Below are 14,482 nucleotides of genomic sequence, written 5' to 3' on the forward strand. Positions count from 1 at the left end.
TGTAACCACACGCATGTGCGTGTGCGTGTGCGTGTGCGTGTGCGTGTGCGTGTGCGTGTGAGAGATTTTTGACAGCCCGTGCCGGGGACGCATCTGTGTCATTTTAGAATTCTTTGGCTATTAAAAAATAGCAGATCTACAAGCTCATAGCGCGGCACCGAGTGCCGCGCTACAAGCTTGTAGATCTGCTATTTTTGAAAAAAATTGAAAATGTGTGCAAATCTTTGAATATATATATTTTTGAAATGAAAATTTTTAACTCAAATCATTGCTTCTGGGGGTCCCTGGAACAACATGTTTTGAGATGGGCGTCCGTGGCCAAATACATATACATTTTGGGGGTCCTTCACATGAAAAAGTTTGAGAACCACTGAGAGCAACATAGTTTTTTCTGTAGAAAGTAAACTCTGGACCGCATTGACATTTTTGTGATACAGCGTTCAGAAAAACTGGTCAAAAATAGACCAGACCCCCCCGAACCCATCACCACCACCAGCCCCAATTCTAGATGGCAATGCTATGTGACAGAGTCCTGGAGCTACATAGAGCGAAGGGGGAGGTCACAGATGGGGCTGTTATGGTTGGAGGTGGCCCCTCCCCTTCTCAATTCCGTTTGGAGAAATATATTGTAGTCCTGAATGAAGCTCATAAGCACAACATCTCCCCTGACCGAGCAGGGATTTCCATCTTGTCCTGAGCGGTCTCTTACGGCATGGAGGAGACCGTGGGTCGAATCCCGGGAAGGACGATAAACGTACAGATCCAAGTAGCACTCAGGTCTTGTGTGTGTGCGTGCGTGCGGTGGTGGAAAAAGTAGTCTACTCACATCTTTTACTTAAGTAAAAGTATCAATACTGCAATGTAGAAATATTCTGCTACAAGTAAAAGTCCGGAATTCAAAATGTACTCGGGTAAAAGTACCAAAGTATTGGTATCAAAATGTACTTAAAGTACCAAAAGTAAATGTACTCATTATGCAGAATGTCTCATTTCAAGTTTTCTAATGTATACAAATCTCCTGAAAATAGCAGATCTACAAGCTAATAATTGTAGTGGAGTAAAAGTACAATATTCGGTTCTGAAATGGTGTGGAGTAGAAGTAAAAGTATTGGAAATTGGAAATACTCAAGTAACACAAATACAAATACCTCAACATTGAATTTAAGTGCAGTACTTGAGTACATGTACTTAGTTACTTTACAGCACTGTGTGCGTGTGTGCGTGCTTACTTACTCCCATCAGGTGTATGTGCCTCCATATGGATGAGATCTATCTCTTTATCCAGGCCTGCAACAGACCTGCAGCAAACAACAACAGTATGGGAGAATAGAGCATGTGAAAGAATGTCAAGAAAAGAAGAAGACATTACAGAGTCTAATAACAGAATGCAGTTTGTGAGTGTCACGAATCACAATGCAGTGTTTCCGTGTTGAAGCCTCACACTATACACAGGAATAATCAGGGTGACATGGTCTCTGCATTGACAAAGTGGCAGCTTTGTGTGCATGTCGACTGTAGCGCGGTGCTGACGGCCTATACGTCTCCTTTCGGTCAAGTTGAAATACCATCTCTATGAATAATGCTCAGTGGTGGAGGTGGTGGAGTACTCGGATATTTTACAGTATCAATACTGCAATATAGAAATACTCTGTTACAAGTAAAAGTCTGGAATTCATTCGCTGTCGCCTCACAGCTAGAAGGTCCTGGGTTCGATTCCCGCCGGGGACGCTGTGGGCGCTGGGGGCGTGTCTTCTCCTCCGCGTCATCAGCACCCATACCCTAGGTGGGGTTGGCGAAAGGGCCTACTCTGTGTGGAGTTTGTATGTTCTTCCCGTGTCTCCTAGGGTAGTTAATACCCTCACAAAAACATGTAGTAATTCTGGTCGCTATACCGCCTCCCCCATGACAGCCGGGGCGCCTGATGGAGGGGAAGGGAACTGGTTGGAATAACGTGTTCCTTCCATGCGCTACGTCCTAACAGGGAAACTCCCCCCTGTCAGGTGACAAGAAGGTCAGTTGGCGATCATGCATTGAAGGAAGCATGAGCTCGGCCCTGGCCTCCCTAGGCTGTGGGGTACTGGTGTAGCGCTGGTGTAGGGCTGGTGTAGCGCCCAGGATCACTTAGGAAATTGGCACCGGGTGACAAAAATGGGTTACAAAAATCGTGGGATAGTTTTTTTTTTTTTTTAAGTCTGGAATTCAACATTTACTTGAGTAAAAGTACAAAAGTGTTGGTATCAAAATGTACTAAAGTAACAAAAGTAAAAATACTAAAATGTTTGAAAATAGCAGATCTACAAGTTCACACACTTGTGAGCTTGTAGATCTGCTATTTTCAAATAGCCTAGGTATACGATAGGGCTAAAGTGGTTAATTTATGTTTTATAATATAATAATTGATAATTGCAAAGTAATTAGTAACTAAAGTTTTCAAATAATTGTAGTGGAGTAAAAGTACAATATTTGCCTCAGAGATGTAGTGGAGTAGAAGTAAAAGTACTGAAAATTTTAAACTCCAGTAAAGTCAAAATACCTCAAAATTGTACTTAAGTGCAGTACTTGAGTAAATGTACTTAGTTACTTTACACCACTGATAATACTTCACCTACAGTATGAATGCAGAAGTGCTTCATAAGAGCGGCGTTATGTTGGAATAAAGACAGAGATGGGCAAACGTGTCTTTTCAATCGATCAGACAATCAGTAGTGTGTGTGTGAAGTCGATCAAAACAGCCGTTTCCCACCGTCCGACGAAAACAATGACACTTAAGGCTTGGTGGTTCACACAATGAATCATAATGGAGTGGCACATTGTAGACACCACTGACGACAGACGGGAAGAGACAAAAGTAGCCTATTGAGAATGGGTTTGGGAAGAGATGCTAATACTGAAGACAGCATGCAGGGAAGACAATATTTTCTTTTGTCATGTTGAATGGAAAATAATACTTGTCTGTTTTAAATAAGCCACCTGACCCCCCACCTGAAAATAATGCTGTGTCAGGGACCCCCAGAAGCAAAGATTTGTGTTAAAGATGTTCGCCTTTTGAAGCGAATGATTTAAAGATTTGCGCACATTTTCAAGATTTTTCAAAAATAGCAGATCTGCAAGCTCGTAGTGCGGCACTCTTGTCTGCTTGTAGATCTGCTATTTTTGGATAGACAAAGTATAAAATATGGATAAAGGGGTAAAAATCACACCCTGTGTGAAGTGGGCGGTGTCTTGCTAGCTAATCACAATACTGAATGGAGTCAACCAATCATGTACAAAAAATAAATACATTTATTGAAACACTCTTTATGATGGAAGAAACCATAACTTAAAACAAACAAATGTATGTTTTTTTTTAAGTTATGGTTTCTTATATAGGGCTATACACATGCGTCATGTGACACTGGCCAATCACAGTCCTGAATAGACTGTGATTGGCCAATCACGGTGCAGGGTTAGGCGGGGTACATTTTTGGCCAATCACAGCGCAGGATTTGTTGTACAAATATCCAAACCTCACTTATAGGGGCGGTTTCACCGCCCAAAAATGAGGCTGGGGACCCCCTGATATCCCCCCAAGGACCCCTGGGGGTCCCCGGACCCCACTTTGAGAACCAATGGTCTTTTCTATCTAGGTAAAGACAGGCATATATGATGGGGAAAAAAAACATTCAAAGTCAAGCTCCAGTAATGCCTGCTTGGATTATTCATTTCATTTTATTAGCAGTGTGCTGTATATTTATTCACTGGTGTCATGTTGTCTTGATAACTGAGAAACTGTCTTCTTTCCCAGCAATTTTAAAACCAAGTAGCCAAAAATAGAGGTGTATATTAAACAGGATAACGTGCTATCATCATTACTGTAAAAGTCTCGTCAATTATTTCCCCATTAATGTTGACATGCATAATAAATGACTCTCTGATTGGTTTTATTATTACGTTATTGACTTTTTTCTTTTATTCTACGCATGTGTCATTCTAATAAACGGCTTATAATAAGACATTAAAAGCAATGGTGTTTCACTGTCTGGCACTGGGGGGATCTTGCCAGCCCTGGAAGCGGTGGTGTAAAGTAACTACTGTAAGTAAATTTACTCAAGTTCTGCACTTAAAATGTTGAGGTATTTTTTTACTTTACTGGAGTATTTCCAATTACAATTATTTGAAAACTTTCAGTACTTTAAGTAATTTTGATACTAATGCTTTTGTACTTTTACCCAAGTCAATTTTGAATTCTGGACTTTTACTTGTAACAACAAACAGAGTATTTCTACATTGCAGTATTGATACTTTGACTTAAGTAAAACATTTGAGTACTTTTTACACCACTGTGATAAACAGCCTATAAATAAGATAAAAGCAATGGTGGTTTTCACTGTCTGGCACTGGGATGCCCACAACTAAGAGATTCACTGGAGGGGAAAAAAATTGTAATACAATTTCCCCAGCCTTCATGAGCTCCTCCTGGCCAGGCATTTCAAGGTTGTGCCCACTTGTCCATGGCTCTGTGTCTGTGATGTCGCACAGACATGCAGGCAAACCCCCTGTTCTAGACAGTGGCGGAACAACTGAAAGCCGGGCCGGTAGGCACGACACACTGATCAGGCCCCCCCCCCCCCTCTGCGCGCGCACGTGCGTGTGTGCCCAGCCTGTGCTACAAAGTAACTAGTAACTCAAGTTTTCAAATAATTGTAGTGGAGTAAAAGTACAATATTTGCCTCTGAGATGTAGTGAAGTAGAAGTAAAAGTATTGGAAATTGTGCATGCATGCATGCGTGGGTGCGTGCGTAGGCTACATGGGTCCGTGCCTGCAGGGCCGCGCCAAGGGTAGTGCGAACGGTGCGGCCGCACAGGGCCCCGCGCTTGGGGGAGCCCCACAAAAAACAAAAAAAAAATGAACAGAATCACATTTATTAAGAGTTATAAAAAGAATAACCGCAAATAACCACCAAAAACTCGGAAATATCCGCCCAAAACCGCCAAAAAATCGCGCGCGCTGCGCGGGGACGGCTTCGCACAGGGCCCCGCATTTCTCCCGCACGGCTCTGCGTGCCTGTGTGTGTGTGTGCGTGCCTGTGTGCATGTGAGTGTGCGTGGGGTGGGTTGGGGTTGGGGGAGACAGATGAAGGGAGATGATTCTCAGCAGGGGTCTTCTGCTCCAGTTATAGAAGCCTTATTTTAGCTGTATAGCGATGGAGGATGAATGGGCCCCACAGGTCACATTATGCCCCACACACCCACAGGAACTGAAGGAGCGTGTTTCCTTTCCAAAAAGCACTGTCTGAGCAGTGTAAATACGCAGAAACTCCAGTGCACCATGTACCTTGTCGCTATGGGGCGCTCTGTTCCAATGGATCCAATCATTTAGTCATTAATTAAGCTCTTGTTAATTATTTTCTTTGGTTCAATATTTATAAACCCCACAGACAGACCTAACCACTTTCACTTTGACTTTCAAACAGTTTCAATAATAGCGAAAATAGGAATGTTTTTGCTACGAAGAAGGCATTCATTTACGAAAGACCATACGTTGTAAATGACGTGGCGTGTTTGTTTACATGGCCGTCATGTTGGATACAGCACAAAATCAAGCAGCAGGTTGATATGAGCAGGTGCTCTGAGTCTTTGATTAGACAACGGACTGTTATAAGGCTCGTCGGTCATTATCCAGAAATAACAAGCCGCTGAATTCCGCGATTGACCAATCAGAATCAAGCATTCAACCAAGCCGTGTGATAAAGACATTTAACCAATGACACATATTAATAAGAGCTTGTGACTAAATAATAACTACATTGGATCCATTGGAACACAGGTATTTTTTTTCCATTTCATGAAACGTTACGGTATTATAGGCTCTATGCACAGCAGCCATATTACTTCCTTCCTTCACAGGTGTTACCAATGATACTAATGAAGGCTCTGTTACATTTCGTGGAGCACAGTGGTTCTCAGACTTTTTAATTTCCACGACCAACTCTGAGAGTGTACAAATGGAACCAAATGGACCCATAAGGGTCCATTTGGTTCCATGTGTACACTCTCAGAGTTACACACCCCTAAGGGGCCATTTGGAACCCCCTCAAGAACCATGAGGGTCCCTGAACCCCAATTTTAGACCCACCGGTGTAGCAGAGTGTTTCCAGTGAGCCAACGTGCACAACATCAGCACCCTGACTCTGTTTGACCAGAATGGAACAGAGCCTTCGTTAGTATCATTGGCAACACCTGTGAATTTCTTCACACTATGGCTGCTGTGCATAGAGCCTGTTATGAAAGCAGTCTGAACGCAGCTGACTGGAGGGCTGACTCCAGGCAGAGAGACGTGATGATGACCAGTGTGATCCAATGATCCAGTAGGTACTTATTTAGCATTATATAGCATTATGCCATGGAAGGCGCACCACATATAATACTAATTTTAGTGAATGCAATTTATGAATGAACGGATCTGCTTTCAGGTACTCTGAGAAAGCACACTACACATCTACCAATAGGGAACTCCGAATCCCACCAGCACATGAACACAGAACAACTCACGAATAGGAACCGGCTGTTCCTAGTGAGTGAGTTGTGAGTACGAATGGATCACAATGGGAGGAAAGTGAACATTTGTAACTCCGATCTGTGCATACTGTACATAGTAGTATGTTGCTATATCGGTGGTACTCCAACTTTTCCATGTCAAGGACCCCCAAAATGATATGTATTTGGCCGCGGACGCCCATCCCAAACTATTTAGTTCCAGCGACCCCCAGAAGCAAAGATTTGAGTTACAAATGTTCGCTTGAAAAAATATTGTACACATTTTCCTGATTTTTCAAAAATAGCAGATCTATAAGCTCATAGCGCGGTAATCGGTGTGATATAACGCGATACAGAAAGATGGCGGATTTGAAATGGCTGAAAAATAGGCTTAATTTACGGTCTGAAGAGTCTATGGGTGTAACGCGCCGTAACGCTGTCCATTCTTTTTTACCGTCTATGATTGGAACACAGGTTCCTTTTTTTCCCCATTTCCTGAAAAGCAGCAATGTTGAACATAGAAGTTTTCCACCCACCCACTCACAACGCTTTGTGATGAGTGTGCACTTTCACCCCCCTGCAGGAGGGGGACACACTGCAGAGGAAGCCAGAGACTAACAACAAGACGTGATTTGATGAAAGACGACAGGGACTTCCAGCATCCATTATTAGTCAGAGCATTACCTCAGAACTGCATCATGCACATAGCTGTATATGCATGCATGGCAATTTCCCCCCAGAACCACATGATTGTTTATATATGTGCAATTGGCTGAATGGGGGCGGACCCCCCTGCATGAGCAATGAACCGGCATGCGACAAGACAGCAGGGACGAGGGGGGCTGAATGCTAAGTGTGCTGTGGGAAGAGGATATTAATCCGTTTAGACCGGGAACGCATCTGTGTGTCAGTATTCGATTTCTTTGAGCTATTCCAAAAAAATCGCAGATCTACAAGCTCATAGCACTCGTAGATCTGGTATTTTTTGAAAAATCTTGAAAATGTGTGCAAATCTTTGAATATAATACGTTTTAAAGAGAACATTTTTAACTCCGATCTGTGCTTCTGGGGGTCCCTGGAACAACATATTTTGAGATGGGGGTCCGCGGCCAAATACATATAATTTTGGGGGTCCTTGACATGGAAAAGTTGGAGCGCCACTGATACAGCAACATAAAGGTTTTTTCAAAAAAACTGTTTGTGGACAATATATTCAAATATTTGCAAAAAAAAAAACAAGATTTTTAAAAAATAGCTGATTTTTAGCGTTTTTTTTACAAGCTCATAGCGCGGCACTCGGTTATGAGCTTGTAGATCTGCTATTTTTGAATAGCCCAAAGAAATGACACAGATGCGTTTCCCGGTCATAATGGGTTAATCTCTGCCTGATCGTATCAGGGGAGGAAAATAAGCGAGAGTTTCAGCAGCGGTACACCAGTCACTCACACAACCTTGTTCATAGTCATCAATATCACTCGCTCACACAAGCTACACTTCCCGCATCCCTGAGCAAACAGAGCGCTGATAAGGGAGGGACGGAGCCCTGAGGCGATGGTACAGTCACAGTGGTAGAAGAAGTACTGCTTTTTTTTTACTCAAGTAAAACAATCCACAGTATTTGGACAGTATGTCTCCACAACAATGGAGAAATAGCGAGCTTGTACATTTTTTTTAAATGTAGTAACTTTACTTTGCTACTGATTTTGATGGCAAAAGTTTTGTACTTTAACTCAAGTAAAATTTTGAATACAAACCATATAGCAAAGTAAAGGTACTACATTTAAAACAAATGTACAAGCTCGCTATTTTCAAATAGGATAAGTATAACATTTAATGTACGTTTCTGAATAAGAAGCCAAATCTGCAAAATAACGAACTAGTATAATAACTAAAGTTTTCAAATAATTGTAGTGGAGTGAAAAGTACAATAATTGCCTCTGAGATGTAGTGGAGTAGTACACCATTCTGGTAGCAAAGTACCAAACATGGAAATACTCAAGTTAAGTAAAAGTACAGTACAGTACTTGAATAAATGTAGTTAGTTACTTTGCCTGCTGATAAGGAAGGGACAGAGCCGAAGGAGTGGAGTGAGCGGTGCAGTGTATGTAACCTTTATTTAACCAGGGCAGTCACGTTGAGCTACAGCGTGAAACCTCTTTTTTTTACAAGTTAGACATGGCCAAGACAGGGCCAGACCACAGATTACAACATGATAACAAAGAATGCAACAAATTCAACAACAAAAAACGTGTGTGACTCACCAGTAGAAGCGGTTCGGCGTTACGTGCTCGTGAACAAGCTGCCATTTTCTGCCAAAGTCAAGGGAGCTGTACAACTGCAGAGAACATTGAAAACAGAAGAAAAAAACAAGACTGTTGTTAGCAAGATAAGCAATTAAACATGTGATTAGTCGGGCTGATTTAGAAGGCCTCAAAGTGACATGGGTGGTTGAGGCATAGCCGTATAATGCCAGGGTTCGGTTCAGGTTAATCAGGGGTTATAAAGCATCCTCGTGAAATAGGCTGTCATTGCTCTCAATTGCTATCATTATTATCAACCGTTCTTATACGTATGGGATCCAATAAAGTAGATATCCCCTAGGTTCATTACAAATTACAGCTCTGAGGCGGAGAGGGAACACTCTCAGAGATATTAGGAAGCTGTGCTCAGTAGAGTGCAAATCTCCAGTAGGCGTTTACAGTATATTTACTTACGTTCTGTACTTAAGTAAAATTTTGAGGTACTATTACTTCACTTCACAAATTGTCAGTGCTTTATACTTCTACTCAGAGGTAATGTAACAGCGATTTTCATTAAAACTCTCACCATTACATGCACAGGAAAGTCCTAGAAGTGTCCTACGCCGAAATGCAAACAAAGTCCAATCAATATTCCCCTAGTTCTTTTGACCACTTAAACCCAGCGTCCATGAAAATAGCAGATCAACAAGCTTGTGAGCTTATAGATCAGCTATTTACAAACATTTCAGTACTTCTACTTTTGGTACTTTAAATACATTTTGATACCAATACGTTTGTACTTTTACTCAAGTAAAGTTTGAATTCCAGACTTTTACTTGTAACAGAGTACTCCTACATTGAAGTATTGATACTTTTACTTAAGTTAAAAAAATAAAAATAATGATTGTCCTTCTGGTACGCGAGATTAGCTGGAAGCTGACCGACGGACAGACAGACAGACAGACAGACAGACAGACAGACAGACAGACAGACAGACAGACAGACAGACAGACAGACAGACAGACAGAGATTATAACACATAAACGTATGAAATACGTATGAGCTTGTCGGTCTGCTATTTTCTGCAAAAGCTTTCCCCACAATAACAGAAAACAGAAAATACACTAGTACGGAGCCCTGTGGGGCTCCGCTCAACCATACAGGGTTTAAGTGGTTGAAGCACTGTGCATTAATAATACAACGACACATAACGGTTAACTTAGTGGTCTCTCTTGGCTCCTTGTAGCCCAGTTTCCTTTGAATTGCTTCACTCTGTCCGTCTTATATTCTGTGTGTGTGTGTGTGTGTGTGTGTGTGTGTGTGTGTGTGTGTGTGTGTGTGTGTGTGTGTGTGTGTGTGTGTGTGTGTGTGTGTGTGTGTGTGTGTGTGTGTGTGTGTGTGTGTGTGTCTGCTGGCTGGCAGGAACAGTGTGCTCTCCCCTTCACTCTGTGCCCCACACTAATTAAAGCACCTGTGTACCTGTGCTTCCCATTATGTACATGTGCATGTCAATCAAAATGCCCGCCACCAAGTGTCTGTGACATAGAATTGCAAATGAACCAAAATAACATGCTAACACCAAAACATAAAGAATAGCTCCTATAACAGGTCAAATTGTACTTTCTACTTAACTACAACTGGAAAACCATTACAATGTAGTCACAGTTTAGTTACCTGAAACCATAGGCTCAAACTTACAGTACCTAAAAAATGACCTTGTGTCAGTTATGATTGTATCACCAGTAGTGCTTAATTTGTAAATTATTAGGTGCCAGTCCCCCCCCCCCCCCCCCCCCCCGGTATGGCCGATTTTTTTATGTACCCTACATGAAATAATATTAATTGATTTAACCATAAAATAGTACCAGAAAGCTTGGCCAAATAACATAATAAAAGGGTCACCGTTTCCACATCAAATAATGTTTTTCATAATCAGAACATTAACACAGGAATGTAGGCGTGGCAAAAGAACGCTATAATTTATGAACGATTCTGACAAAAAAAGAAAAAGTAGGGGTCTCTCTCTCTCTCTCTCTCTCTCTCTCTCTCTCTCTCTCTCTCTCTCTCTCTCTCTCTCTCTCTCTCTCTCTCTCTCTCTCTCTCTCTCTCTCTCTCTCTCTCTCTCTCTCTCTCTCTCTCTCTCTCTCTCTCTCTCTCTCTCTCTCTCTCTCATTAAGCCCTGATCACCAGTAAATCAAAGGTTGTGATGATGTGAAATGTGAGCGATGATGGCTGTTCCCTGGCCCACACTCCAAATCAGTCCTTCAGGAGAGGAGGAAGTAAGAGCTGAAATGTCATCAACATTATAGCTACAGGTTGGCAGTCAACTGTACATAAAACTGACACGTAATGCAGGCAGGATGAGAGGTGCAGTACACAGCTTTATCTGAGAGGTGACAGAACATGCCATCACAGTCTCAGCAATGAGACCTCAGACCTGTGCGTATGTGTGTGTGACAATCTGCATGAGACGGAGCGAGAGAGAAAAGAGAAGGATTTCTCTCTAAACCCAGTGGTTCCCGACCCTTTCTGGTCTAGGGCCTATGCACTCCAAAATCACAAAAGCATTTTGCGGCCCATCTGACCGGAATCGATTGTGTTCCGGCTTGGATCAATGGAATTAACGTAGTATACTTAAAGTTCCTATTTATCGGTATCACTATGGTTTTAAAGGAAAACTAAAAACAAGATTTTTTTATTTCATATTATCAATATAATCTTACAGTTTTATCAATTATTTGGGGGCCCTCTTGCAATATCCTCACAGCCCTGGCCCACAGGTTGGGAATTGCTGCTCTAAACCCATTCACAACTGCAGCAAGATTATATCAAAATAAATGACGTATTTCTCGTTGACGGATTTGAAATAATATTATTCAAGAATTCAGGTTCTTGGCCTGCTGTCAGCGTGCACAAGAAATAATCACACGGATTGTTCTATAGTACGCAAGATTAGCTGGAAACGGACGGACGGACGGCTCTTTAAAGAGCCTTTTTGTCTCAAACGCCACACCGTCCCATCCGCAATCTGTGGAATCTTCTGGATTGAAGAGGCAAAGCCAATAGGTCATCACAGCATGAGTTATGTTTACATGATGGCAGGGAACAATATATAGCCTCGTTGACATGCAGGTGTACGTACAGCAGCAGAGCCCATGGCCCAATTCCACTGGACTAATTACATTTCCTGGAGGCTCGGGCGAAACAAAAATTAATAACCACGGTGCATTTCCCTCCATTATACTGATTGATGTTGCGGAACAGGGCTCCCCTATATTGTGCCGTGTCGCTCCGTTATTGTTGTTTTCTTTCGACACGCCACAAGTTTGTGGCTGCTGCGGTTTATGCTAATGCTCCGATTTGTTACCTTTTATCACGGCAAATCTGACACTTACTCTTGATAAAAGGCTACGCATTTGTCAACGGCGGCAAATTTATTCATCAACTTCGCGAGGTAAAACGAAAGAGAAAAAAAGAAGAAGCTATTTAGGTCAGCAGGTGTTTTCCCTTAACAAATTACATGCTGCTCTCAAAACATGATAGTAGCGATGCGAAGGATAGAGTCTGCTTCAAACGGTCGGTTTTTAATTTGGCCCAGCGCTCCCACGACAACTGACATAATGGACTTCATCGTCGATGATAACGTTAATCCATCTTACAATCGCTACTTAAAGACCACATGTCCGTCCGCAGTATCCAATGCACTGGGCGACAATGACAAACAATGACTAGAAAGCCAGACATCCATCACAGACTAGTGTGGCGTCTGTGGTATTAGGCCTGGATCCAGGATGGCGGGCATTGACTGGTCTGAGCAAACACTTGAATCTGAATATTTGAGCAGTAGCTATAATGCAGTCATGGGTGTTTATTACCCACATCATCGCTGTTGGGCAGAAACCTTGTATCTCCATTTCAACTTTTAATGTTTTTTTCTTTCTTTTTTTTGTTGCCGTGCAAAGCCAAAGCGCAGTAACAACGTTTTTGGACACACGTCAAATTAGCCTTTGTGATTTTGGGGGATAAACAATTACCTCAAGAACAGATATACCATTAGTCTATCATGCACAGTATAAATATAACATGCACAGTATACAATACATTGCTGCTATGCTCAGGCACCTTAGTTTAGTTTTTTTTTTAGTTTTTTATTATCTCAGGTAATTTGTAAATATGTAGATAACTTGTCTGGCCTTCTGTTGCTCTCTTGTTTTGATCTCCTTCCCACTTGCCCCCCACCCTCTTCTTCTCCCCCCCCCTCTTCTTTCTATGGAAACTAACGTTGCGATGGGAACGATGTACAAAAAAGAATTTCACCCACTTTTTTACCTTGTAAACCTGTGATGTGACAATAAAACTGATTCTGATTCTGATTAGTGTAATATCACTTATATATATGCTGATAACTCATTTGGCTGACCAGCTGAATCACTTTTAAACCCGTTTATCAGTGATTTTTTCCCCCCCTGTAGTTACTGCACTTTGGCTTCGTAGGGCAATAGGGCAGTAACGGAAATATTGCACTTTTACTCCACTACAATTATTTGAAAACTTTAGCTACTAGTTACTTTATAGATTTTGATTATTATTACAAAACACACATGAACCACTTCAGCCCTATAATACTTTTTTGGCCATTTGAAAATAGCCGATCTACAAGTTCACAATGCGTCGCAACGCGACGCATTGTGAACTTGTAGATCTGCTATTTTCAAAATATATTTATACATTTGAAAACTTGAAACGGAACATTCTGCATAATGAGTACTTTTACTTTTGGTACTTTAACACATTGGGTGCCAGAGGTTTATTAAAATATTATACGTTGAGTGCCTGCATTTCTTCCATCCACTTGCGTTATACGTTTCGTGCTGTAGAAGCCCCGACGCGGAAGTGCATGTAAACAAAGCGTGCGTGCGAGACGGCGGAGCCGCGGAGGGTCCCGACTAACGCCTGGAGCAATAATATTTCCAACGCGATCCTCCATTGCAGCGTGATCGCCGATCGAAAACGGCTCGTTTCCACCACGTTAAAAAGAAATGGAGATATTAAGCTTTTAGTCAAGGAGATAACATTGAAAACGCCGACCGGAAGGATTTTTGACATGGAGCCACATCCAGCCTCTTCTTCTCAGAAACTCCTTGGGTGATGTCAAAGTTTCGTTTTAGCGCCCCACGTGGGCCACTCGTATAAAAATAGAATTGGGTCAAAAACGGTCCGGACCGTTTTCGGCACTTCTCGTTTGGATCCTCAAAAACGGTCCGGACCGTTTATGGCACTCGATGTGTTAAGTACATTTTGATGGCAATATGTTTGTACTTTTACTCAAGTAAAATTTTAATTCCGGATTTTACTTACGTAACAGAGTATTTTTACATTGCGGTATTGATACTTTAACTTAAGTAAAACATGTGCCAACTGTGGTTGGTGGTTGTGCCAGGGGGGCTCAGTAAAGAACGTGGGGCCCCATAGTGGAGCCTTATGGGCGTATGTAGCAGGGCAGCCGGCAGACAGACAGGCGGGCAGGCAGGGCCCCTCATCACTGTGGACAGTGACATACGACACCGCTGGGTATAAAGCACAACCTCTCCTCTCCCCATTCATCAGCTCAATGACATCTTAAATTCTAAAGCTTCTGAGCTGTCACAAAGTGAGCTTCATAGTTTCCCACTCGTGTCCATAAATCAGAAAACACACAGCCAGCCCAGCCAGCCAGCCATGACGCT

General features: G+C 42.2%; 1 protein-coding gene across 1 annotated transcript in view; it reads right to left on the bottom strand.

The window, feature by feature from the left end:
• Window positions 1-14,482, bottom strand: part of sorcs3a (sortilin related VPS10 domain containing receptor 3a) — a gene marked incomplete at its 3' end in the record, with an annotated part of 175,460 nt that overhangs the window by 86,346 nt on the left and 74,632 nt on the right. Inside the window, exons 3-4 of the mRNA XM_080447921.1 lie at window positions 8,778-8,851; window positions 1,234-1,298 (exon numbers count right to left, since the gene is read on the bottom strand). Coding sequence (XP_080304047.1) covers window positions 1,234-1,298; window positions 8,778-8,851 — 139 coding nt within the window. The remainder of the gene's footprint in view (window positions 1-1,233; window positions 1,299-8,777; window positions 8,852-14,482) is intronic.

Source organism: Gymnoscopelus braueri, assembly GCF_963280865.1.
Source record: "Gymnoscopelus braueri genome assembly, chromosome: 2".
Taxonomy (NCBI): Eukaryota; Metazoa; Chordata; class Actinopteri; order Myctophiformes; family Myctophidae; genus Gymnoscopelus; species Gymnoscopelus braueri.